Source organism: Balaenoptera physalus, assembly GCF_965194825.1.
Source record: "Balaenoptera physalus genome assembly, chromosome: 9".
Lineage (NCBI taxonomy): Eukaryota > Metazoa > Chordata > Mammalia > Artiodactyla > Balaenopteridae > Balaenoptera > Balaenoptera physalus.
In genome coordinates this window covers 61,593,604-61,621,445 of record NC_138888.1, presented here as the reverse complement: position 1 = coordinate 61,621,445, position 27,842 = coordinate 61,593,604, and the positions used below count along the sequence as shown (strand labels likewise).

The following is a 27,842-nucleotide window of genomic DNA, read 5'->3' as shown; positions in this document are numbered from 1 at the left end:
TTCTCACCAAATAAGTTCCTGACAGATATTGGACACTCAATAAGAAATTGAGGAGTGGATGAATGAAAAAACTAAAAGAAAAGATTCATGATTATATCATTTACCCCAGAGCAACAAAACAGGAAGAAAGTAATCAACTCAGTCAATCGTTATTTTAGTTTTCTCAAGCCAGATAGCTTAGTTTATATATATTTTTCCTTGCCACTAAGTTAACTGAGTTGAGATTTGAAGGAACTGATGGACATGAATTCAAATATTTTTAATGGGACACTCAAGCCAAGTAAAGAAAGTGAATATATACTGAGTGTTATGCAGAGACAAGTAGGTTTATGTCTGTGTCTCTCTTTTCATTCATTCATGTTTCTCTGACTGGGGTTTAACAAGGCCACATACCTTTAATAACTGGGTTAGAATACTGAATTCATTGGTGTGGAAATAGGCTTATCATAAGGGCTAGTTTGTAATCTGCAACAGATTATCTGCCATGCTTTTATTATCAGTTTATAGTATGTGAAGTATTTAATACTGTGTAGCAAATTCCTTATCAACTACAGAGATCTCTCAAAATTTGTGTCAATATTGCACAATATTGTGTTGTATAAGAATTGTCTGTGCTGGCTTTATCATGAATTCAGAAGGATAATTGAGTTGAGGATTAGCTCCATCTCTTGGTGGTGCATTGCCATCATATTAATTCTGTTTATTGTCTAAATGTCATAGTTTACCAAGCACTTTCACATGTTATCTCATTCAGTCCTATGTAGACCCTATGATGTAAACAACATCATCTTTGTTTTACAGGTGATGAAACTGAGCCTCAGTATATTTGTGTTTTTCATAAATGCTCAAATGTGTTAAGTTACAGAAACAGGTCTTTTGACATCAAGTCTTGTCTCCTTTTCATTGTGTCATATGCACCTCTATGGGCATGTACCAATTAGCGGTAGAAAAGAGCATCAGGATTTCCCTGTCCTTTCAGTTGACTTCACCCTGATAATGCATCCTCAATGCATGCAGTAGCTGGAAAATAACGTGAAGTGGTGTGACCCAGCTAGGGTCACTTCTACTCCCTGTTGCCAGTGGGATACAGCAGGGTTTTCTTCTATTGACCAAATTGGTTTTCTCTGATTTTCCTGTGTTGTTCTGACAATATAAGCTTAATATCTCACTGACCGCATTACCTTTTATACCCAGAAGGTCGTCATATATAAATATGCATCACTAATATCTTACTTAGAAGTCTCACCCATCAGTCTAGCCTCAAATGATACTCTGATGCTATCAATGATTAGATGAATGAGTATTATCTTTTGGTTCAGAGACCACTGGAGGCAATTATAGGAAGCTATTTCTAATTGTTCCTGTATTTTGCTCAAGTGTGAGGAGACCAGGAATAGGTTCCATTTTCCCTGCAGCATCTTTGGCATAGGTGACGTTGATTGTTCTTCTTGTCCTGTCGGACATTCTTCCTATATAAAAAGCTTTGTATATTCCAGATATGGGGGTGGTGTATTTAAAGACTGTCTTGAGGTAAAATTTCATGTGAATAGTTTACTAAATATTTTCATTTCTAAATAAAATCACGTTCTGGGATTTTAAATAAATAGTACCTTGAAGCAGTCACTTACAAACTTGAAATGTGTGTTCTTTGGCTGAGATTATTTTATTTTTATGTGAGCCTGTGTACACATGCACTTTCACATGCCACACACGTGTATATTTCTGTTGAGTTCAGAATTACAGACAAAAAAACCATCACTTTGTTCTTCTGAAAAGAGATTTATAAAAACTATTTGTGCTATAGAAATCTGTGACTTGGATACTAGACACAGTGATTAATTTTTATTGTCTCTCCCACCTGTAGGAATGTTGGAGGAGTCTACTTTATGGTTTTTATTTTTAAGTTTTCAAACTTTTAATTTAAAAATTTTATTTTATTTTTTTAGGTATAGTTGATTTACAATGTTGTGTTAGTTTCAGGCGTACAGCAAAGTGATTCAGTTATACATACATACATATATATGTATATATTCTTTTTCAGATTCTTTTTCCGTACACGTTATTACAAAATAGTGAGTATAGTTCCCTATGCTATACAGTAGGTCCTTGTTGGTTACCTATTTTATATATAGTAGTGTGTATATGAGGATTCTACTTTAAAATATTACTTTTTGGTGGATCTGTAAGTGACATACATCCTAGAGATAAAAGAGACTCTTTCATCAACTCACTCGTTTTACAGATGAGAAGCCAAATGACTGGTCCAGTGTCGGCTACATACTCTTGCTGTTCTTTGTATTGACTTTTCAAAGATCAGCTCAAATTGGTGGCCAATTCTCGAGGTGGAAAAGACATGACAGTATACTAACCTCATCTCTTTTCGTATCTTTGTTTTCTCTTCATCTTGATACACAATTTACCTTTTAAAAGATCACCTTGTGTTATAAGACTGAACCAACTCAGGTCACTTGCATTTGCCCTCACAAATACCTGGAACTTAAATGTGGTATGCCTCAGGGCAGGTTTCCTTGTGGTTCCTATGTGTTTATCGCTATGTGTTTATCGCTGTCTACGGGAAAGAGACATCCGTGGTTGCAAGGGCTCTTGCTTTTGATGCTTGGCAGTATGTATTTTTTTGAAAAAAAATATGTATTAAAGATGGTTATCAGCAGTTTTTTTGTTCTTTCAATTTTCTATTTAAAAATAATTTCAAACTTATAGAAAAGTTGCAAGAATAAGAACAGTAAAGAACACCCGTATGATTTGCTCATTTCTTAAGCAAATTACTTCGTTTGCTTTATCATATGTTCTCTGTCTCTGTCTCACTCTCTAGATATCTATCTATCTATAAATATCTGTAGATATATGCAGTAGGAGAATAGATAGATATCTAAACAGAGAGAGAGAGAGAGAGAGAGAGAGAGAGAGAGAGAGCGTGCGTGCACATGTGTGCTTTTTTTTTCCTGAGCCATTTGAGGGTAAGTTGTATACATCATGGTTTTTTTTTTAAACCCCTAAAAAAACCCCTCACAACTGTTCTTTTCCACGGAAATCTTTAGTAAAAGGCAAAAGATTTATACAGTCTGAAGAGAAACCAGAGTATTATCAAGCACAAATTTTTTGCTAAAGGTGAAAATAAGAGCATTTGTCAGTCTTTCAGCTTCATAAAGTTTTAAATGAACAATGAAAGAATATGTGTTATTATCATATCTACTAAGCTGAATATTCTTTTTAAAATCTGTCAGGTCTTTTTTTCTGACATTATATGAACCTGGGACCGCATCAGATTTGATTCTATTGAAATATATTTGTTAGAGGAGAAAATAGCCTACGTGTCTTATATAAGTTTGTAGTCAGCTATAATGGTTAATGTACAACCTCCCTTGAAAAATCTGTTTTACAAGCAAAATGTTGACACAGTTTTAATTACAGCACTCAAGTGAGCACTGTTATAATTTTTAATATTCCTCCATGGTACCATTTTCACTGTTCTGGTAGAGCAACATACCCTGATCTTATGTTCCTAGTTTCTGGTGTCTTTAGATGGGAATGTTGCCGTTTTGAACAGAAATCTTTCATTTGGTCTCAAAGAAGAGAATAGGGCTATAAAATTTTGTGCACTTTTTATTAATACGAACTTTCTATGTCAGTCATTATTCTGGTTTAATATGTCACTATTTAGAGCTTTAACATGACTCACGTTAAAGAAATGAGATTCTATGTGTCAGTAGTTTAACATGGCAAGTCTCAACACCTGTTCACATACAGGAGGGAAACTTTCCACATTTACCATCTAAAGAAACTTTATAATATTAAAAGGGTATCTTGCTAAAGTTTTATGTTTACGTTTATTTGAATTTAAGGCATTATAAAATAATATACGAGATAGTGTACTTGAATGCAGTATATAATAGTCAGTGCAACTTCCCTTTGAGGACATGGATTAGAAGATGGTGAGCATCCTTGATCCTCTGTTTGGAAAGGAAAAATTCTGTCTGTGCATTGTCATTCATTCTATTAAAACATTCTCTTATGGCTCCCCACTCCTTGCTGCCCAAGTGCTCTTTAACATCAGCTTCAGGAGCTTCTGGAATGCCAGGTGGTTGCTGATTTGTTCCTGTGCCCTTCCTTTGTTCCTTTCTGAATTTGCAGAACTGTGGAATTTGTGCTGCCTTTTGGGCACTGAGGGGAGACTGGTGCCCTGGCTTATCTCAGTGGGATGACAGGACTGGCAAGGATATAGACACTTGTGCCTTCACAGCATGGGCTCCTGCAAAAGGCGGGGCTCAGTTTGCCCCTTCAGCAAAGCTGTCTGCAACCAGGTTTTAAAATAGGAGAATAATTATAGCTGCCCCGGGCCAAGGGGGCAGAATCAGACTGTGGGCAAAAATACCAGTTCTTGCTTATTCAGCTCTGGCTGAGGAATTCTGTGATGAGAATATCCTCTTCAGTGAAAACGAATTCTTGTGAACCAAGAGAAAGAAATAGCTACTGCTTTTCAACAGTGTTGTAAGAGCTTTATCTTTTGTCAGCGTTAGTTAAAGACATTTGATCACTCATCTGATGAGAACTGCTTTTGTAAAGGGCATTTTTAATATATGTTTGCAAGATATAAAGGCAGTTTTATGGAAGAGTGCATTAATGTGTATTCTTGGATTTGAGATGACTTCATAATTCATATATTTTCCAGGAAATATGTGCGTGTAAAATTTCTTATTGTTTCGGCATTGCTTCGGGGTCACGTCGGTTAGTACACATATGTATGGACATATATAAGCAGAGGTAGATTTTAAAACAGCAGCTTCTATCTGGGTGTGTTTGAGCGAGAACAGTAAAGGAATTTGGATCATAACTTGAGGGCTTATAATATTAGGAATGTAACATTCGTTCATATAATTGACATATTTCTGAAATACATATGAGTAGATTATATATTTTAATTGAATTAGAGAAAATTTTGCATAATTTAAAATTATATGCTTTTATATTTAGTATTATATATTATATATTCTATTCACAGAATAGCAATCAGTGGGGATACACTGCGAACACTAAAAGGAAGGGATTATTTTCCATATATTTTTGAGCCAGGTTTAGTTAACAAGGAATGACCTAGAGTTAAAATACATATTCCCATAAAAAGTGAAACAATAATTCAATACTCAAAGGATGCCCTTTCCCCTAAAGACTTATTCTTTACTTACAAACTCTTTAATCCATACAATTAAATGCATGGTTTTTATGCAAAAGTAATCCATAAATGAGACTCATTGAAAAATATTGTCACCTATGTAGAAGCAATGTATACATTTTTAAAAAACAGACTTTATTTTTCTAACTTAGACAATATGGACATTAAGTTTGGTTTTGAGTGCATTTGGTTTTGAGTGCCTGGATTCTACCTTAAAATAATTATTGATGGAAAAATAATGATGATATGATATAACAGGAGAGCACATTATATAACTTAAAAACTGGATTTCTGGTTCCAGCTTTTCCATTAATCAGCTGCATGACTTACAGTAAGTCAAATAGCTTGTCTGGATTTTATTTCTACTAGTAAAATTGAGAAGCTTGAACCAAAAGTACTCTAAAGTTTCTTCTTGCCCTAATACTTTATATTTGAGGGATTAACAGATTATGATGTTCATTGCATTGCCAAGAATGTCAAATAGAGGTGACCAGCACCAGTTACGGAGGGAGTAAAACAAGGGCCTTATATAAGTAAGTCCAGCACATTGCATGCTGCTGTGGGGAGTTTTGTGAGCTTGTAAGGGCTTTATAGGAAAGCCACAAAGATGAGATAATAAAATAGAAAATTGAAGACTGTGATAGATAGATAAATAAATATATTAAGGAACTGATGTTGTTGGTTCAAGAGAAATATGACAAATAGCCTAATAATAGTTATAAAGGATTTTCCATTATGCAACAATTATGTTTAGCCTACTACGTGTCAGACACTGTTCTTATCAAGAATCTGAGGATGAGATGAGTTGACGTTGGAATAAGCTGTAGCCAATGCTCCTTTCAGGAAGGAACAATTCTCCATCAGGGTAAGATGTACTAGATTGGGTTAGGTAGGGTGCTTGGGAGATCTCCTGTAGTCTTTGGAGATGACATTCCCTGTGTTTCAGATGGTTTAGGAAACATCTTCCCTAATTGCCCTGTTGCCTAAGTACTCTTTGATCTGCCCTCCCAAACTGAATCCTTGATTTCTTTTCCACTGTTGCTGGCTTTGTCACCTAAAGAGTCTGAGATAAAACTTTCACTATATGCTCCATTCCCCCCCACCCAATTAAAATATTCTAGAGTTTAGGGTGATGGGGATGTCAGTGTGCCAGAATAAGTATGATAGAATAGGATTTTAGCCTTCCCTGGGTTATGCTTTCTAAGTGTAGTATCATTAAAAGCCAAAAGTTCCCAGAATAAACATTTTCAAACATTAAGCCCCAAAATACACTACAAAGCTAGCTGTGGTCTTTGTGTTCCATGATGCCCTGATGATGAATCAGCCTTCTGTTTACTGTAGTTTCTAAACCTCTTAAAATGGGCTCCAGGGTTGCCTCTACCACCTTGCCCTTAATTCAGCATGGCAATGGATAGTGCTCTGGTGAGGTTCACGGTGTAGAAGTGTTTTTGAGGTAGCCCATTGTTTTGGATTTTCTTTGACATTTCTTCCATTGTTTGGATAAGTAAGAGTTATCCATGATTTCAGTGATTTTTCTCTTTTATATTTTCACCAAAGTAAAAACTGAGTACATTAACGCTTTTACTTTTGTTTATGTATTATTGCAAAAGCAAAACTGCACAGAGTTTTTATATGACTTACTTTTATGCTATCAGAATCAGCTGTTGATTTATATAGCCAAGGTCTCAAAATATGCTGTCTTACCCATAGTGAGAGCTTACCCATATCTTACTACAAAGGAAATACGCTGTCTTACCTATGGTATTAGCTACACATGCCCTATATCTTTACTAAAGCATCCTACTTACACTTCATTTAATTTAAACCTTTTAAAATTTGAAACAACAGACTTAGTTTACTCTTATAAAGCAGCAATTTACAGTCTCATAAATGGGAATCTGTCTACAACCTTCCTACTCAAAACGTGGTCCATGGGCTAGCAGCATATGCATCGCCTGGGAGATTGTTAGAAATGCAGACTTGCAACCCTCCTCCTCCTCCTCCCTATTGAATCAAAATCTGCATTTTGCCCAGAAACACCAGGTAATTCATGCACATGTTAGGTTTGAGAAGCACTGGATTTAAATCTGTAAATAATACTATATCCAGGTGAGATTGGTTCAAAGTTGGCAGAATTGTAAATTCTATTTACCTTTGATCTGGAGAAAAGATAAACCCAACAAGTATGAATGACTTGTGTAGTCTGAAAATATTTATAAATAATAAATGTGTGAAAATTATATGAAAAATGTGAGAAGTTAGACATACTGGCAATAAATAAGATAAACATTATCCCAGAAAATGCAAACTAAATGTATGTTCACAAAGTATTCTGTAATACATAGTATTTGGGGAAATTGAACATGGAAACCATCATGATATTGCGACGTAAGGGGTGATAAGTAGACAGAAAGCCAGAAATGAATCAGAGATAGGTCACAGTGGTCACTGTTCCACTGCTAGTTTGATTCCTTAGAAATTTTCTTAAAGGCAGAGTCTAGTTGTGGCTTGTATATCTTTCATACAGTAAGTGACACTGTTTGCTAGAAAGATAAAAGTAAATCAGAGAGTGTTAAGAGATGGGCTAGAAGATTGATTAGGGCATAGGAAGAACTGATTTATGAGGAAGGAGAAAAGTAATTAAATGGGCAGCACTGTGCTATAAAAAGAGGCTATAGAGACATGAATGTTTATTTGCTCATTCTCCAATGCTGTTTTCCTGTAGTATCCATATGCAAGATGCAGAAACATTAGGATATCAGGATGCTAAGAAATTCGTTACAAAACAAAGCAGTACCATCTGGAATTACTCAAATTAGGAGCAATATGAAAGATTAAGTTTCAGAAAATTTTACCTTGTGCATAAGGAGTAACCTTGAGTGGGATGACTTTGTCCCTGAAAACTTTTGAAAGCTCTGTGGGCAAAGAATGGAAAATCATTTATTAAGTTGTAGAATTCTAATTGGAACCCATCTCTTGAAACTTCTAAAATTAGGGTGGAGAAAAACCAGGATGTTGCCTGTGGGAAAACTCTCCACTTCCGGCAGAGACTTGGTGATTGATGAGTGACATTTTTCTTCTGCACTATCTTTGATTATTACTGTGTTACCATACACAGGTAATTTTTTTTTCATCAGGTTAGTATCTTATTTAAATAAAAAATACTAGTTTCTAGAAAAACAGCCACAGAGTGTCACTCATCTGCCCTCCATTGTGTCTGCCTCCGTGGCATCCGTAGGCTACCTGGCAACCAGTGACATTCTTTTTCCATTTCTCTTCACTCATTATTCATTTAGAGATGCAAGTCAGTATATATTGGAAGCAGATTCACTTGCTACATTCTCTTCATCTGGAAAACTAAAAAGACATGCCCAAAATATGCCTTGCCTTTTAGAGCCATTTGTCAAATGGATACAGAAACTCTGAAAGCCTGAAATCATCTAATGCTTCAGAGAGTTTAGTGATCCTTTTCACAAGGATGAAAACCCAGCTCACGTTTGTCAAGGAGTAATGGTCCGAGGGCACTACATTTCTTTCTGTCTTCTCCGTAGACATTTTTCCCAGTGCAATGAATCAGCTGAAAAAGGAAGCCCAGAACCCCAATTCCACTGGTCAGAAGGCAAGTAAAACACAGCAGAATTATTCAGTATTTTCTTTACTTTTTTATGCTAATTGCTTCAGGTCCACATTTATATTGCTTAGGAGATCTAGTTTAATATAGGTACTGCTAAGAATAAATTCTATCAAATATGTTGACTGGAGATATTAGATATACTTCTCTATGCCGATGTGTGGAAAGCTTTGCCAAACTTAAATATTAAGTCACAATAATTAAATTACTTCAGGTGCTCCATAACATGAATTGGTTTTTTGTTGATATTATTTTCTAAACTACTCTTCAATTTTGTTACTTATGACTTAATGCACCTGCTTTAGTTTTAAGAAATTCTATTTGTCTGTAGCCGAAAGTTCTTACCCCTTTCCTTCTTGAAAGAGATCTAGACCTAATCAAAAAGGTTAGGATTACATTCTGCTCTTGTGTCCATAATACAAAGATAATCTCCTCTGTATCCTGTTTTTATGAAAATGGCTCTAACAAATTGCCCGTATCTTACACATACAAACAACAACTGTTTTCAAGATGAAAACTAGTTGAGAAAAAACAAAATAAATTGATAGGTTGCAATCTTTCTTTTTCTTCTCTTGCTTCCTGACTGATATACCTACAAAAGTTGCAGGGGGGAAAAAAGTCCTTTTTCTTTCTAAATCTTGCTACTAGTGTCGTATTGATTTTCTCTCAAGTGCACCCTGTGGTCTCAGATGATCACCTGTTTTCTCACATTACTCGTATTGATAACAGCACCTTGACTCACAGGTTGACATATGTTGCTTGAACTGATGACATGGCTCACCGTTGACATATCCTGGTGGTGGGGCGGACCAAGCCTCTTATGCATGAAACCTAAGGGAACAGGCTGTTTCACAACCGTATTCTCCTTTGAAAAGTAACTGTTCTTCACCTCAAGTGATCCTTTAAGTCTTGTCAGTGTTGCTTAACATTGTTCCTAATCTCTCCAACAGTGTTTTGAGTTCTTTTGTGTCTCTGCTGATGCAGAAAGGGAAAAAAAATCCCTCGACTGGGTATAACAATGTTTGAGTGTTCCACGGTTTGTAAGACAAAATAAAAGTGTTATTAAGAGTCTGAAAGGATACATGGCAGCCGGCCTCTGTGCCACACTGCCTTGGCGCTTTCTTACCTTTGTGCTCTCTCCACCTCCCTGCCTCTGTTTCAGCTAGCTGTGAGGTGGTTGGAACACAGCTGCCATTACCAGTACATGGATGAGCTCCTGCAGTACATCCGCTTTGGCCTGATGGATGTGGACACTCTCCATACAGTTGCCCTGTCCCACCCCCTCGTCCAGGCAAGTGAAACCGCAACAGCACTTGTCAACGAGGCCCTGGAGTACCACCAGAGCATCTACGCACAGCCCGTGTGGCAGACTCGCAGGACCAAACCGCGCTTCCAGTCAGATACTCTGTACATCATTGGTGGGAAGAAGCGTGAGGTCTGTAAAGTCAAGGAACTTCGGTACTTCAATCCCGTGGATCAGGAGAATGCCCTCATAGCTGCCATTGCCAACTGGAGTGAGCTGGCTCCCATGCCCGTGGGAAGGAGCCACCATTGTGTGGCAGTCATGGGGGACTTCCTGTTTGTAGCAGGAGGGGAAGTCGAGCATGCCAGCGGCCGGACGTGTGCCGTGAGGACTGCCTGTCGCTATGACCCCCGCAGTAATTCCTGGGCAGAGATAGCACCCATGAAAAACTGCCGGGAGCATTTCGTTCTGGGAGCCATGGATGAGTACCTCTATGCGGCTGGGGGCAGAAATGAACTGCGCCAGGTTCTGCCAACCGTTGAGCGATATTGCCCCAAGAAGAACAAGTGGACTTTCGTCCAGTCCTTTGACCGGTCCCTCTCCTGTCACGCTGGCTATGTGGCTGATGGTCTTCTTTGGATATCAGGTAGAACATGCCTCATACGTTGGATTTATTACAAAACACTTTCACTGTGGCATAAATTGACAAGTCAGGCTTTGGTAGTGGTGGCTGTGTGTATCTGAACGATTCAGCCAAGGATGCCATTTTAGCTAATTAACAGTCATTTATTGAGCACCATTCTGTAGAGAGCGGTGTATGGGGAAGTAATTGACCTTTCTGTGACTTTCTGAGTGATTAGTGGAGTAAAATTTCAAGATGGAAATGAGTGGCCTATCACATCTCTTTTTCTACCAAACCTTCTATTGTTTAGATTGTCAGTTTTTGATATTCATGGACGGTATTGCACACCTTGTGGTTTATCCAGGTCCTTGGCTTTTCCTTTCACCTTGGGCTGCCTGACTAGGAGCCAGTCTATCAAAGACAGGGCAGGCGAAGTAAAAGCCCAGTTAATCCATTTGGATGAGTAAAGCAATGGGAATAGATCCAGGTAGGAGCCATGCTGTGCATTGAGGGAAGGGATTTAAGTTATTGGCTAAAATAATGTTTTTCTGTTATCTGAGAACTGTAGTTACTCATGCCATCCCGATCCTTTATTCCTATTTACTCTCCCATTCTTCCTGATAATTTGGGGGTTCTGATTATTTTAGTTTACTTTTTTTGTCTTTGGTTTTGTTTGAAGCCTTTTGATTATGAAAAAAGGAGAGAGACTAGTATAATGAATCCCACGTGCCCATAACCCAGCTTCAGCAGTTATCTACTCATTGCCAGTCTTGTTTCATTCACACCCACATGCTCCTTCCAACCCCTCATGGCTGACTTTTCACTGGCACAGAAGGAGCCTGTGAGGCATGTGTTATTGACGTCACATTATCACCTTGTGTTTCCAATCCTATTATTGGAAAGTCCTCAAATGTCCTCCTTTGAAAGGTTTGCCTATTAGGGAAGAAAGTTGCATCTTCTCTCAGCTGGAGGATACTCATTTTGTGACCCAAATGTATCTCGCTGAATTTCTATGGCAAGGACAAAGAGGAATAGAAAAATCAAACAACTTAAATACTAAGAGTAACTTTGAGATGTTTGTACTCAGAAGAAACAATCACTTTTAAGTATACTTGTGAAGACTTCTAAGCTTCCTTCAATAGTCTTCTGTAGTTTAACATCTGCTCTGACAAAATTCCCCCTTGCACTTAAAGTAAACTCATTGGACTCTGCCCATTTTTCCTTCTGCTATCCTCAATAACCAGGGATACAGCTGTAGTCTTGGCTCCTCTTGCCTCAATTATTGGCAGTTCACTGATTTTTATTGAAGAAACCTAGCTCATGTCTGGGTTTAAGTGCTCAATAATTCATGAATGAAGTTAAGGTTGGGACTAGGAAAGAGGATAAATGAGGTGTATCCAACAATTACTGGTCCTGTATACCAAATAAACATTAGATATGAGTGTGTATGTTAGTATATGTAGATATATTTAGATAAAGACCTCATTTGTCTGGTGACTTGTTCCTTTTTCTTTAAGTATATATTTCAGTATTTAAGAAAAAAGCCACCAGGACTGTATCCTGTTAGATTTGTTGAAGAAACCTTAAACTTGGCTGCAAATAACTCCTTGCTATTAGAAGGAACGGATCTGTACTTGACTTAGATAACAAAACAGTGATGGATTTATGAAATCGGTATAATTTATATTTTGTTCCAACTTACATCCCTTCCTTTGACTCATTTAGTTTTCATATATTGCTAAGGTACTGCACTCCTAAATTTTGCATTGCATTTTCTAAATTTTGTATACATTTCTCATAATTAGTTTAATAATTATTCCTTACTTACTTTTATTTTTGGGCTATAAAACTAGCTTTTAAAAAAAGTGCTGGAGTTTCCCTTACATAGTCTTAAAAATACGACTACTTAATACCTTCTTTAGTGAGGCCTTAAGAAAGCACTGCAACTTATGTTAGCCTGGCTAGATCTATCAACCTGGTATCAAGCTGACTTCTCTTTCCATATGGGTCTGTATGTTTCCTTTTCCGTTGTATTAAATGTATCAACTTATTACAGTCCATACTGCTATATCACTTTGTTTTTCCCCTACTATGAAAGGAAATACATTTCCTTTGTTCTTCTTTTGCACTAATATATGCTGCCTGTGTTAACCATACTTAATGAAAACAATCACAGTTTTCTCAGGTTTGTTTCTCCCTCCTGTGTACTTGAGATGAAAAACTCACTTCCCTGTGTACAGTACAATACCTTTAATTGGAAAGAAGAGGAAATCACCAGTGACATTTCTAATACCTTCAGTCGTCTGCCTCTTTCCTCAGGCTCAGCTTATAATAAATCAATTGTGAATCTAACCATGGATAGGGAGGGGTTGCTATGGACTTCTTAAAAAAAAAAAAGATAGGTATATTTCACCCTGACTATCTCGGATTTAGAAGTGTTACCCTGATTTTTTTTTTTGGAGCAGATGAAAATGTTTGAGGCTATTCCTTACCCTTTACCAAATAATTAAATATTTCCAGTTTAATTGATGGGGGATTGGGTCATTGGCATCCTTCTGGTATTTTGTAAGCTTTGCCTAAGGTGAAGGTAGTAAGGATTATAGGATGTGGATTTTAGGAGCTTATTTCTGTTCCGCAGAACACAAAATGAATGTTTCTTTAGGGACTCGATATTTCCAGTGTGCTCCCTCTCCATACATACCCTCTCCCCCTCTCTGTCCAATTTAGGGTCAGGATACCTGGAAACCTGTCCGTGGTTTTAAAAAGGAGACAAGCAAAGATGAATTCAGAAAACTAGGCTGTATAGATATGCCCATTAGCATGTAATTTAAGATGTTAGAGTTAGTCAGATTTTACAGGCTCCTCCAGCATTTGACATCGTGACCCAATTCACAAATGCGCCACATCATTTCTACTTGAAATTCACAATACTGAAGTAAAATAAGCATTAAATATCCTGCCGTTGTGCTTTAAAAGGTATGCTCTCCATTGTCAGATATTGTTTGTGAACTACTAAAAAGATCCTTTTTTTGTGAGTGAAAATGAATCCTGAGCTCATCTTGCAGAATAACTTACCTTTTCATTTTTGTCAAATGGCAGCAGGATAATGGGAAGCGAACCACAAAATTAGTGCTTTAAAACTGCAATAATAAGACAAATGGTACTGCATTTCCTCAAAAGCGGCACTTAGTGTTTTCTTGATTCTCTTGGTGAATGCTACATCTTTATTAAAGTCAGTGCTGGTTCATAGATAAATAAGAATAATTCAGCAAACACACTTCCTGCCCTCTAGGAGCTGACAATCAAAGAGTTTTTCAGGTATTTCACTAATGAAAGAACATTTGTTAGGGCTTCTTTAACTCCCTAGAAGATATATTTATTTTCATCTTGATTAAATTTAGACGAAGTTTGCATTGCCCCATTTTAAGTAACTTTAATTTATTCAAACCTACTAAAGGGACTTTACAATTAGAACAGTATAAAACATCATTAATATTTTTAAAATGCCATGGCTGTAACTTTACTGCGCAAAGATCATTTTACTTGCATCTAAAAAAATTGTATACAACATATTAGGAACTAATGGGGGCACGGCAGAGGCTGACCGTGGTGCTCTGAGGTCACAGATTGAGGGCACATGCAAGTGTGAAATTTGCTCCACTTTGACCAACCAGGAGATGCTGAGCAAGTTTCCTCACCTCCCTGAGTCTTGTTCCAGGCTAGTGCGGGAGCCACAAAGACAGGTCCCACGCCTGGGCTCATAGTTTTTTGTTTTTTGTTTTTTTAAATAAATTTGTTTGTTTGTTTGTTTGTTTGTTTATTTATTTATGGCTGCGTTGGGTCTTCGTTGCTGCATGTGGGCTTTCTCTGGTTGCGGCGAGCGGGGGCTACTCTTCGTCACGGTGCGCGGGCTTCTTGTTGCGGTGGCTTCTCTTGTGGAGCACGGGCTCTAGGCACGTGGGCTTCAGTAGTTGTGTCACGCGGGCTCAGTAGTTGTGGCACGTGGGCTCTAGAGCGCAGGCTCAGTAGTTGTGGCTCACGGGCCTAGTCGCTCCGCGGCATGTGGGATCTTCCCGGACCAGGACTCGAACCCGTGTCCCCTGCATTGGCAGGTGGATTCTTAACCACTGCGCCAGCAGGGAAGTCCGGGCTCACAGTTTTTAAATGGATGATTACAGTAAAGTGTGTGGTGTGTGTGGGTGTGATGATAGACAGCTTTCCAAGGTACAGAAGTAGCGTGAAGCAGGAAGTAATCAGTGCAGGGGCCCGAGAGGCTTCCCAGAAGTTTGTGGCACCTTCAGCCTCCCTTGGCCTCAGGTCCATTGGCTGCTTCCCACTTTCCCATTTACCCTTACCTGTGCTCAGGCTTGGGCTTCATGGTGCAGCCGTTTCAATAACTCTCTTGCCCTCTGGCAGGCACACACTGTTGGGCAAACCCAATGGTCCGCTTTGTGCCTGTACCTGGGCAGCTGAGCCCGGTGGGAGGAGGCCAGCTGACAGGGGGCTTGGCACATGTATCCACTTAGCCCCCAAGCCCTCTCTACATCCTGCCACTAGGGTCTCACCCACTCTCCTTCACCAGCTGTAATGCCCTCACTCTCCTCAAACTCAGAGATAGAACCTTGCCTCCTGTTTCTCAGAACAGATGGAAGCAAGGAGGCTCTCGCAGCAGATCAGTTACGATGAGAAGGCGGTGGAGAGTAAGAGGAGACGGAGGGGCCAGAGATGGTGTGGAAAGGGGCTGAAGGTGGGGAAACACTAGCCAGGAGGGTGCAGAGGAGGGGGAGCTAAGGAAGGAGCTGAAAAGGCGTGATGGGCAAGGCCAGAGGAGGAGGCGTGGTGTAGAAACCAAAGCCAAAGCAGAAGGGTGCGTGACAAGTGTCCTGTGGGGACATCTAAGTCCAGAATATCTCCTCTGCAGTTTCAGTCAGGAACTGCTTGGTAATTTCAGTGACAGCGGTTTCCGGAGAGTGGAAGAAGGTGGAAGCTAGAATGCAGTGGTTGAAGGTGTGGCTGGAGACTGAGGGAGTAACAGCTGCAGGTACATAGGCCACCTTTGCACAAAGCCGGGATTTCATCTAAACTTGACTTCCTGAACCTGAGTTTACCCAGCAACTTTCCGATCATTGTGCTCTGGCCGACAGGGAGAGACTGTGCTGTTTCTAGGTACACACATACTTCAGTCCGGGTGACAGCCATATTTTTCTTTTTCTTTTTAAAAAATTAATTAATTAATTAATTAATTTATTTCCTGACCACGCCGCACGGCATGTGGGATCTTAGTTCCCCGACCAGGGGTCGAATCCGCGCCCCCTGCATTGGGAGCCCAGAGTCTTAATCACTGGACCACCAGGGAAGTTCCCGTATATTTCATTATAAATTAATAAATAACATTTTGGCTTTAGGAAGAAAAAAGGAGGAAAGATGGAAGGAAAGAAAAAGAAGGAAATTTGGCTGAGAAAAGAGAGAGTAAGGAGGAAATCCAGGGTCAAAGGAGGGAACTTTCTTTGAGGATGTGAGCGCATTAAGCACATCTATAGCTAAGGGGAAGGAGAGAGTGAATTTGAAGTGAAGGGAGTAGGGGCGTCCTCTGGTTGGTAAATGCTGAGAGCAGCTCCTAGGTACCAGGAATGGGGATAAGTCTGGGGGGTACAATATTGACCACAGACACAGGGTCCCGAAGAGGCCAGAGGGAGTTTGGGAGGGGTTCAGTCTTGCACAGGAGGAGGAGAGACACCTCCAGCTCCAGGGCAGGAGGCAATGCTGGATGTGGACCTAGGTAAGCTCAGAGAGGAGGGACAGGGACCTTGCCATGGCAGGTCCTTGGCAGGTCCTTGCCGTGGAGTCAAGGGAGGGGCAGAGTTGTCTGTGGAGATCGTGCCGTGTCAGGACCAGGTAGAGGGCCTGAGGAGAGTGGCCTTGAGAAAAGCTGCTGAGAGAAAACAGAGGGAACTGACATGTTTAAAAAAATTGTGTCAGAGCCCACACTAAGTTGGAAACCACGAAATTATGGTATCCCAGTTTGCACATTTCTGTTCTGTTTTTTGGTGGTGCTCAGCAGAGAACTGGAGAGGGAAAATCCTTGGATTCACTCACGATGGAAGGTTTTTAGGCTGGGAAGAGCCCAGAGGATCCTACTGGAAGAGTTCAGCATGCTGGGATCCCAATTAGGTGAGGGTCAAGGGCTTAAGGTTTGCTTGAGGGAGAAATAAGTGTGTCGTGTTATGGGAGTGGGTACCTGAGAGGGTCTGTTTGTTGCCCCTGGGAGAGGGTTCAGGCTTCATAGCTTGACATTCCACTTAAAACTTCCTACTGGACTGGAATTCCACTAAGAGTGAAATCTTTGTTGCTTCAGATCCCAGCAACCAGCTGGCCACAGCCGTTACTTTTTCTTCTCTGTTTTCACTTCTGCCCCAGCCTTTACTACTCTCCATATGAAAGAGATGAAAACAAAACCATTACAGTATTGTACTGAGATGGAAGCCAAACAGAAATGAACCATTCTACAATTCTTTTAAAAGAGCTCAGTGGTTTGAAGAAAGCGATCGGGTCACCTACATTCTCCAAAATAATTATCAAAGCCTTCATCCTAAACTCACTTCTCTTTATTCTGAAGTAGCACTTGGTCTCCCCTCACACTGCTCCTCAAGAAATGAGGCTTAAAGAGGTGAAATGATTTTTCTGGCTCACACAGCAAGTATTTGACAAAGCTGGAATTTGATCTCTGTGTCTCTGGTGTTTGAAAACCATACTTTTTCCACGAAACCTCACAAACCAGTTACAACAAAGGTCTCAAAACAGGTGCTTACATTGTAAAAGGAACTTCCAAATGGCATGACTGAAAGTAAATGATACATAGAAGAGTGATCATACCTGGAGACTTGTGTAGAATCAGTAATCATTTGATTGTCTTTAATTGTTTAACTGACCATCTTTCTTCGGGCACAGAGCTGAGCTATATAATGTCTTCCTTTTTGTGTTTCTATAGTTTAGTTTCTAAAACATAAACAATAATATAAAGTTAAAATGCATACAGAAACAGTGATAATATGGAGGTACTCTAAAGTACATTGGTTTAGATGAGAACATTATTTTCTGAAAGGATTGCATATTAAAATATAGTAGTCTAGTGGCCTTTAAAATTGGTAGTTTAAGTAGTTAAAAAAACACCCATTGGCTCTAAAATTCCTCTCATGGTGATTACAGCCTTTGTTTATATGATCCATTTGTGTCTGTCTAGATGAATCTAGAAAAAGAAGGTAGAAAAAAGAGTGAGCTGAATTGCTCTATCTAAGAATATGAGAAATATGTCATTTTCTTTATTCCCAAGAGGAGATAAGAAGATTAAAGCTACTTCATGGAAATGGGGAATGGCTGAAGAATTTGGTTGATGGCAGGAAAGAGGTAAAAGATCCAACAAGAACACAGCAAAACCAGGACACTAGAGACAGGCAGAGGTGACCTTGAGAACTTAACCCTGCTAGGAACGTGCAGAAATCTTTGGAGGCAGGATTTCAACTTTCTACAGAATGAAGAATTGGAGTTAGAGCAAATTTTATTGAGATTTTAAAGGTCAGCTGACATCTGCATTGTGGTAGATTTTACCATCATTTATTAGTTCACTTATTTAAAATAACACATGGTGCATACTTTACGTATTTTGGATTACAAGTTTATATTTGTTCGCTCTAGGTGACATAAATATAATTTATATTTTCAAGTGCATCAACCTTTTCTTTATAGATATTTTGTAAATTTGAGACTTCCTTTGCGGATTTCGAATATATTAATAACCCATCCATTTGTGTGGTTTCCTCAAGTGTGACAGAAATAATATGGATACTAGTTTTAATTTAATGCCTGGATTAAGTATGCTTCTATTCAAGATGCTAATTTAGTAGAAAGATTCTTGGCTTTAATTGTTTATGTAGCATTATTAACACTCCCAAAATATGGACGGTCTAATATCATGTAAAAATAGATAATAAAAAGTTTATTTTTGCATTCATTGTAAATATTCTCATGGTGTCCCTTTTATCAAGGAATATTAATGAGTTTGGCTCTCTTAAAAAATGACACATATGAACTCACACCTACTGCTTTTGATAATTAGACTATGAGTGTAAAGATTTTAGTCTTTCGAGAATTGGAGCAAAAAGTCTTTGATACCTTATAAACCAGCCAGTAATTGTGGTTATTAGAAAAAAGAACTATAAGGAATCTATTTCAGACTACAAAATTCATTCATTTATTAATTCCGTATTTCGTACTTATTTTTTCAGTATTCCATACATACTCATTTGTGAAAGTGGCAAGAAATTTTTATAAACAAACTACAGTATTTTTTCTTTTAATAAATTTATTTATTTATTTATTTATTTATTTATTTATTTATTTATTTATTTTTGGCTGCGTTGGGTCTTCGTTGCTGCGCGCGGGCTTTCTCTAGTTGCGGCGAGCGGGGGCTACTCTTCGTTGCGGTGCTCTGTCTTCTCATTGCGGTGGCTTCTCTTGTTGCGGAGCACGGGCTGTAGGAGCACGGGCTTCAGTAGTTGTGGCGCACGGGCTTCGTTGCTCCGTGGCATGTGGGATCCTCCCGGGCCAGGGATCAAACCCGTGTCCCCTGCATTGGCAGGCGGATTCTTAACCACTGTGCCACCAGGGAAGCCCCACTACTACACTATTGTAGTAAACTTCCCGTATGGATGGCCTCTTTATCGAGTACTCTTGTTCATCTGAAACCTATGAGAGACATCTCACTGTCTCCATTTTGCATGTGAGGACATGAACTTGGCTGTTAAATGGCTCCCCCAAGGATAGAGTCATAAAGGAGCTGGGAGTGGAGGCTGACGGCACACCTTCTGCTGAAATGCACCCCCTAGACTAGTGTGAAGCTGGCACTGCAGGCCTCCAAGAGAGCTGCAGAGAACTCAAGATGGTTTGCCACAATCCTGAACTGGCTCACAGAATTCCAGCCTGGAGTGTCTTCCCTAAGAGCATGGACACGTTCAGTTCTTTGCATCCTGCTCTGTTCCAGTAAGGGTACTAGCACTGCATTAGGTACCACTCTTTTCTACTAAAGAGTTTAGTGTAGGACTCTCTATTTATCAACAGAGGTATTTCTATCCCTGAAAAAAAAAAGAAAAATTAGCAGAGCCACCAGACTTGACCTACCCTGGCCAACGAATATTGAGAGCTGTTTTTCTAAACACTATTTTATGGACACTGTCAGCATTGGCTAGTTGTTGCTTTTGAGCACAGCGAGTTTAGGAGTTGGTGACCTCTCAGTAGTGGAGACAGAGGTTGTTTGTTTAGCAGTCACCTGTCATCTTCTCCCGGGCATGCACTCATCCATTTGTCACAGTGTTTTGTGGGGAGTTGAACGGGGAAGCTTAAGAAAAATGCTTTACTCTTGTCTTGATGATAGAAAGCATTTCTCCCTGCTGGTAGCATGGTGGTAACTTTTCATTCCTTCTGGCAGTTTTTAAAGACTTATTTGACTTTGGGGGAACCTGCCGTATATCTTTAAGTCACAGTTCAGAAGTATAAGACAGGATTGTTCATTTTCAATCTTGGCTGAAAAGTCTTAACTTTGACTGTGGCACTTCAAAGTTAGGGAAAACTTGGCTTTAAAAATGGATGCTGATATGAGATGGCATATTTAATGACAGATGTATCTATAGAAAGCTGTTAAGATGCAGATTATCCCTCCCTGGGGTGGGGGAGGGAGATCAAAACTGCCAATCTATAAAATATACTCGATAGAGGAAGGCATGGAATGTATCTTCGCAAGTGCTTTGATTGCAGGGGGCAGTATAGCAGCATGTGGCATCATAACCCAGAGCAGACAAATCAGCTTGATGACTTTCAAAGCCAGGAATACTGCTGCAGGCAAGGGTACTCCAGTCTAGGATAAATTAAAACATATAGAGACTATTATTAATTCCGTATCTATTTTTGTATAGTCAAATCTGTATGCAAATCCTTAGCATCTCATTTCAGAAGATTAATCTAAAAGTGAAGCGTGTTATGTGAAGGGAACGTAATGATAAAGCTCTGAAAATGAGTAACATTGCTAGAGAAATGTGGGCTGCAAACGTGGATGCTTTTTAAAAAATTTATCTTTTGTACTGAGAAGAAATGTTTTTTTATTTATATGCTCATTTGTAAGTTATTTCAAAGGGGGAAAGAAATAGAACCAATTCTTAAGGTTTTCCCTTGCAATCCTGACTTGGCAAAAGTTACAGCACTCGGCTTTTTAGGCACCTCCTGCGGTTTAACATTCTAGAAGTAATCAACGAAATAAGTAACTAGGACTTTTATTTTTACCCCCAACTAGTAACCCAGTATCTCATTTCTAAATATTGTCATGTGAGTGAGAATTTGTATGTAAGGGTAAGGAATCTAATTACTGAGTGCATATTAAGGGGGAAAAAATGTATTATAAATGCATCTGTGGAAGACAGTAAATAGTAATTCTGAAAAGCATGAAGATAAATGGTGTGCTGTGCTTGGGAGAAAGGATGCAATAGCTGCATTCTAATCCATTGATTATACATTTAATCTATAATGGGCAGAGTCTGATACATATTATAGTGTAAATATCTTCAAATAGTGTCATAAACAGATAGTTTATTGCAGTAGATATTAATTCTGTCCCATATTTCTAAAACAAGTAGAGAAACTGTCAAAGTTTTGAAATAATGAGGGGAGTTCACCTCTGTTTCCTCTCATTTGGAGAAATGACGATAGGCGAGCTGGACATTAATCTGGTGGTTATGGCCCAGATCAAAAGCACTTGGCAGTCATTTTAACCCTGAAAACTTGTGAGGTTTCAATAGATTTGATTATTCTTCCATAGTTATGCTAAGAAAGAATTATTGGACATTCCATTTTTAATTAGATTTAAAAACAAGAAGGTTGGGGGGGAAGAAAACATACCTCTGTATTTATTTTGACATACATTTTGACTCTATGTAGGCATTTCAGCCTCAGCTTTCTTAAGTGTATTATCCTTTTCTTTGATTTCATCTTTAAAAATGAGACATTTAGTGAGAAATCCAGAGAAGACTTTATTTGAGGGCAGGAAGCTCATTTCTCTCTGTTCTTTGTGGATTTCTTCTGCAGACAAAACTTTCCTTGATCTTAAAAGTGGTTGCAAGCTTCAGAGAGAACTTAAAAAAAAAAAAAAAAAAAAGCCTTCCAGTTAATAATAGCTATGGTAAATTACATGAAAGATATACTCTCCTTACTGGGATTGAATGAGAGAGTAAATGATTGGCCTGGACAGATTCCCTCTCCTTTACGTATCCATTAGTACTGATTGATTATCACACTTTAGTTAAGTTGATGCACTAATTCTCTGGGGTCTGGTTGACTTGACTTCAGTGAAACAGACAAGGAAGACTTTATTCAAGACTATTGCACTAGGGGAGAGAGACCAGAATGCAGTTTGAAATCAACTCCTCTGAAAAACAACAGGGTTTTTAAGCACTGGGGTGAGCTGGTAGAAATATACTGAAGTACTTTTGGAAGAAGGTTGATCAATGTGATGTGTTGAGCACATTCAGTTACCCTAAGTTTGTAAATGTTTTTCTCTGTGGTTAGGCCATTTGTGTTTGCTGATTTGTACCCGTCGGAGTTAGGCTCCTAGCCTCCACAGAAACTGGGAGATAGGAGCATTCTCTTCCTTGATGATAACCTCTCAATGGCATGGCTCCCAGGTCTTTGAGGAAGATATTCCTGGGTTGTAAAACTTGCAAGAAGCTTCTTAAATGATTTATATCTCAAAGAGGCAGAGAGAAAGAATTTGCAAGTTTTTTAAAATAAATGCTGCAAGTAAAGGGACGTCAGGGGCCAGAGACAGGAAGAAGCCTGTCTAAAGTTTAGTTAAGCTGAGAGGAATGTTAAGGCCACCTTGGTCAATATTATAATAGTACACATTTTAAAGTTATTTTTTATTTTAATTTTCCAGTTGAAGTACATTTGACGTATAATACTATGTTAATTTCAGGTTTACAACATATTGATTCAACATTTATATACATTACCATGAGCACCATGGTAAGTTTAGTAACCATCTGTCACCATGCAAAGTTATTACAGTATTGTTGGCTGTATTCCCTATACTGTACATTACATCCCCATGACTTGTTTATTTTATAACTGGAATTTTGTACCTCTTAATTCCCTTCACCAATTTCACCCAATCCTTCACCCCTTTCCCCTCTGGTGACAACCAGTTCTCTGTATCTATGAATCTGTTTGTTCGTTTGCTTTGTTTTTTAGATTCCACATATAAGTGAAATCATACAGTATTTGTCTTTCTTGGTCTGAATATTTTCCTTAGCATAATACCCTCTAGATCCAACTGTGTTGTCACAAATATAAGGATTTCATTCTTTTTTATGGCTGAGTAATATTCCATTACATGTATCACATCTTCCTCATTCATTCATCCATCAGTGGACACTTAGGTTTCTTCCATATGTTGGCTATTGTAAATAATGCTGCAATGAGCATAAACATAGGGGTGCATATGTCTTTTTGAATTAGTGTTTTCATTTTCTTTGGATAAATACCCAGAAATGGAATTGCTGGATGATAAGGTAGTTCTGTTTTTAATTTATTGAGGAATTTCCATACTGTTCTCCATAGTGGCTGCAACAACCTAAATTCCCACCAACAGTGCACAAAAGTTCCCTTTTTCTACATCCTTGACAACACTTGTTATTTCTTGTCTTTTTGATAATAGCCATTTTGACATGTGTGAGGTGAAATCTCATTGTGGTTTTGATTCATTTCCCTGCTGATTAGTGATGTTGAGCATCTTTTCATGAGTCTGTTGGCCATCTGTATTTCTTCCTTAGAAAAATATCTGTTCAGGTTCTCTGCTCATTTTTCAATCAGATTGTCTATTTTTTGATATTAAGTTGTGTGAGTTATTTATATATTTTGAATATCAACCCCTTATGGGATATATCACTTGCAAATACCTTCTCCCATTCAGGAGGCTGCCTTTTTGTTTGGTCGAAGATTTCCCTTGCTGTGAAAAAGCTTTTTAGTTTGATATAGTCCCATTTGTTTATTTTTGCTTTTGTTTCGTTGACTGAAGAGGCAAATTCAAAAATATTGCTAAGAGTGATATCAAAGAGTGTATTGCCTATGTTTTCTTCTAGGAGTTTTTATGGTTTCAGGTCTTACATTTAAGCCTTTAATCCATTTTGCATTTACTTTTGTGTATGGTGTGAGAAAGTGGTCTAGTTTTGTTCTTTTGCATGTACCTGTCCAATTTTACCAACACCATTTGTCAATGAGACTGTGTTTTACCCAAAGTATATTTCTAGCTTCTTTTTGATAGATTAATTGACAAAAGAAGCATGGCTTTCTTTCTGGGCTCTCTATTCTGTTCCATTGATCTATGTGTCTGTTTTTATGCCAGTGCCATACAGTTTTGATAACTATAGCTGTGTAGTACAGTTTGAAATTAGGGAGTGTGATACCTCCAGCTTTGTTCTTCTTTCTTAAGATTGCTTTGGCTATTTAGGGTCTTTTGTGGTTTGTTACAAATTTTAGGATTATTTATTCCAGTTCTATAAAAACTGCCATTGGTATTTTGTTTCTTTTTCTTTATTTCTTTTGCATTTTTGAATTTTATTTTATTTATTTTTTTATACAGCAGGTTCTTATTAGTTATCCATTTTATACATATTAGTGTATACATGTCAATCCCAATCTCCCAATTCATCCCACCACCACCACCCCCCCTCCACCAGCACTTTCCCCCCTTGGTGTCCATACGTTTGTTCTCTATATCTGTGTCTCTATTTCTCTCCTGCAAACTGGTTCATCTGTACCATTTTTCTAGGTTCCACATATATGCGTTAATATACGATATTTGTTTTTCTCTTTCTGACTTACTTCACTCTGTATGACACTTTCTAGGTCTATCCACATCTCTACAAATGACCCAATTTCGTTCCTTTTTATGGCTGAGTAATATTCCATTGTATATATGTACCACATCTTCTTTATCCATTCATCTGTCGAAGGGCATTTAGGTTGCTCCCATGACCTGGCTATTGTAAATAGTGCTGCAATGAACATTGGGGTGCATGTGTCTTTTTGAATTATGGTTTTCTCCGGGTATGTGCCCAGTAGTGGGATTGCTGGATCATATGGTAATTCTATTTTTAGTTTTTTAAGGAACCTTCATCCTGTTCTCCATAGTGGCTGTATCAATTTACATTCCCACCAATAGTGCAAGAGCGTTCCCTTTTCTCCACACCCCCTCCACCATTTGTTGTTTGTAGATTTTCTGATGATGTCCATTCTAAGTGGTGTGAGGTGATACCTCATTGTGGTTTTGATTTGCATTTCTCTAATAATTAGTGATGTTGAGCAGCTTTTCATGTGCTTCTTGACAATCTGTATGTCTTCTTTAGAAAAATCTCTGTTTAGGTCTTCTGCCCATTTTTTGATTGGGTTGTTTGTTCTTTTAATATTGAGCTGCATGAGCTGTTTATATATTTTGGAGATTAATCCTTTGTCCGTTGATTCGTTTGCAAATATTTTCTCTCATTCTGAGGGTTGTCTTTTAGTCTTGTTTGTAGTTTCCTTTGCTTTGCAAAAGCTTTTAAGTTTCATTAGGTCCCATTTGTTTATTTATTTATTTATTTTTGTTTTTATTTCCATTACTCTAGGAGGTGGATCAGAAAAGATCTTGATGTGATTTATGTCAAAGAGTGTTCTTCCTATGTTTTCCTCTAAGAGTTTTATAGTGTCTGGTCTTACATTTAGGTCTCTAATCCATTTTGAGTTTATTTTTGTGTACGGTGTTAGGGAGTGTTCTAATTTCATTCGTTTATATGTAGCTGTCCAGTTTTCCCAGCACCACTTATTGAAGAGACTGTCTTTTCTCCATTGTATATCCTTGCCTCCTTTGTCATAGATTAGTTGACCATAGGTGCATGGGTTTATCTCTGGGTATTCCATTCTGTTCCATTTATCTATATTTCTGTTTTCATGCAAGTACCATATTGTCTTGATTACCGTAGCTTTGTAGTGTAGTCTGAAGTCAGGGAGACTGATTCCTCCAGCTCCGTTTTTTTCCCTCAAGACTGCTTTGGATGGGCTTCCCTGATGGCACAGTGGTTGAGAATCTGCCTGCCAATGTAGGGGACGTGGGTTCGAGCCCTGGTCTGGAAAGATCCCACATGCCATGGAGCAACTAAGCCCGTGCACCACAACTACTAAGCCTGCACTCTGGAGCCCGCAAGCCACAACTACTGAAGACTGCACACCTAGAGTTGCAGGCTCTGCAACAAGAGAAGCCGCTGCAATGAGAAGCCCGTGCACCACAATGAAGAGTAGCCCCCCACTTGCTACAACTAGAGAAGAGCCCGTGCACAGCAACAAAGACCCAACACAGCCAAGAATAAATAAATAAATTTATTTATTTATTTATTTATTTATTTATTTATTTATTTATTTATTTATTTATTTAAAAAGACTGCTTTGGCTATTCAGGGTCTTCTGTGTCTCCATACAAATTTTAAGATTTTTTGTTCTACTTCTGTAAAAAATGCCACTGGTAAATTGATAGGGATTGCATTGAATCTGTAGATTGCTTTGGGTAGTATAGTCATTTTCACAATATTGATTCTTCCAATTCAAGAACATGGTATATCTCTCCAACTGTTAATGTCATTTTTGATTTCTTTCATCAGTGTCTTATAGTTTCTGAGTACAGGTCTTTTACCTCCTTAGGAGGGTTTATTCCTAGGTATTTTATTCTTTTGGTTGCAATGGTGAATGGGATTGTTTCCTTAATTTCTCTTTCTGATCTTTTGTTTTTAGTGTATAAGAATGCAAGAGATTTCTCTGCATTAATTTTGTATCCTGCAACTTAACCAAATTCATTGATTAGCTGTAGTAGTTTTCTGGTGGCATCTTTAGGATTCTCTATGTACAGTATCATGTCATCTGCAAAGAGTGACAGTTTTACTTCTTCTTTTCCAATTTGTATTCCTTTTATTTCTTTTTCTTCTCTGATTGCCATGGCTAGGACTTGCAAAACTATGTTGAATAACAGTGGTGACAGTGGACATCCTTGTCTTGATCTTAGAGGAAATGCTTTCAGTTTTTCACCATTGAGAATGATGTTTGTTGTGGGTTTGTCATATATGGCCTTTATTATGTTGAGGTACGTTCCCTCTATGCCCACTTTCTGGAGAGTTTTTTTATCACAGATGGGTGTTGAATTTTGTCAAAAGCTTTTTCTGCATCTATTGAGATGATCATATTTTGTTTATTCTTCAGTTTCTAATATGGTGTATCACATTGATTGATTTGCATATATTGAAGAATCCTTGCATCCCTGGGATAAATCCCACTTGATCATGGTGTATGATCCTTTTACTGTGTTGTTGGATTCTGTTTGCTAGTATTTTACTGAGGATTTTTGCATCTATATTCATCAGTGATATTGGTCTGTAATTTTCTTTTTTTGTAGTATCTTTGTCTTGTTTTGGTATCAGGGTGATGGTGGCCTCATAGAATGAGTTTGCAGAGGAGTGTTCCTTCCTCTGCAATTTTTTGGAAGAGTTTGAGAAGGATAGGTGTTAGGTCTTCTCTAAATGTTTGATAGAATTCACCTGTGAAGCCATTGGGTCCTGGACTTTTGTTTGTTGGGAGATTTTTAATCACAGTTTCAATTTCATTAGTTGTGATTGGTCTGTGCATATTTTCTACTTCTTCCTGGTTCAGTCTTGGAAGGTTATACCTTTTAAGAATTTGTCCATTTCTTCCAGGTTGTCCATTTTATTGGCACAGAGTTGCTTGTAGTAGTCTCTTAGGATGCTTTGTATTTCTGCAGTGTCCATTGTAACTGCTCCTTTTTCATTCTAATTTTATTGATTTGAGTCCTCTCCCTCTTTTTATTGATGAGTCTGGCTAAAGGTTTATCAATTTTGTTTATCTTCTCAAAGAACCAGCTTTTAGTTTTATTGACCTTTGCTATTGTTTTCTTTGTTTCTATTTCATTTATTTCTGCTCTGATCTTTATGATTTCTTTCCTTCTAGTAATTTTGAGTTTTGTTTGTTCTTCTTTCTCTAGTTCCTTTAGGTGTTGTAAGGTTAGATTTTTTATTTGAGA

At 38.3% G+C, this 27,842-nt stretch overlaps 1 protein-coding gene across 16 annotated transcripts in view; it reads left to right on the top strand.

Annotated features, from left to right (window-relative positions):
- Positions 1 to 27,842, top strand: part of KLHL32 (kelch like family member 32) — a 233,644-nt gene that overhangs the window by 169,813 nt on the left and 35,989 nt on the right. For 9 of the 16 annotated variants that reach the window (XM_082475243.1, XM_082475242.1, XM_082475240.1 and 6 more), the window contains one exon: positions 9,985 to 10,711. The exons of 5 other annotated variants lie outside the window; for them this stretch is intronic. In XM_082475243.1, coding sequence (XP_082331369.1) covers positions 9,985 to 10,711 — 727 coding nt within the window. Of the gene's footprint in view, positions 1 to 9,984; positions 10,712 to 27,842 lie in introns of those variants that run through there. 2 more of the 16 variants (XM_082475233.1, XM_082475235.1) reach the window with 2 other exon arrangements.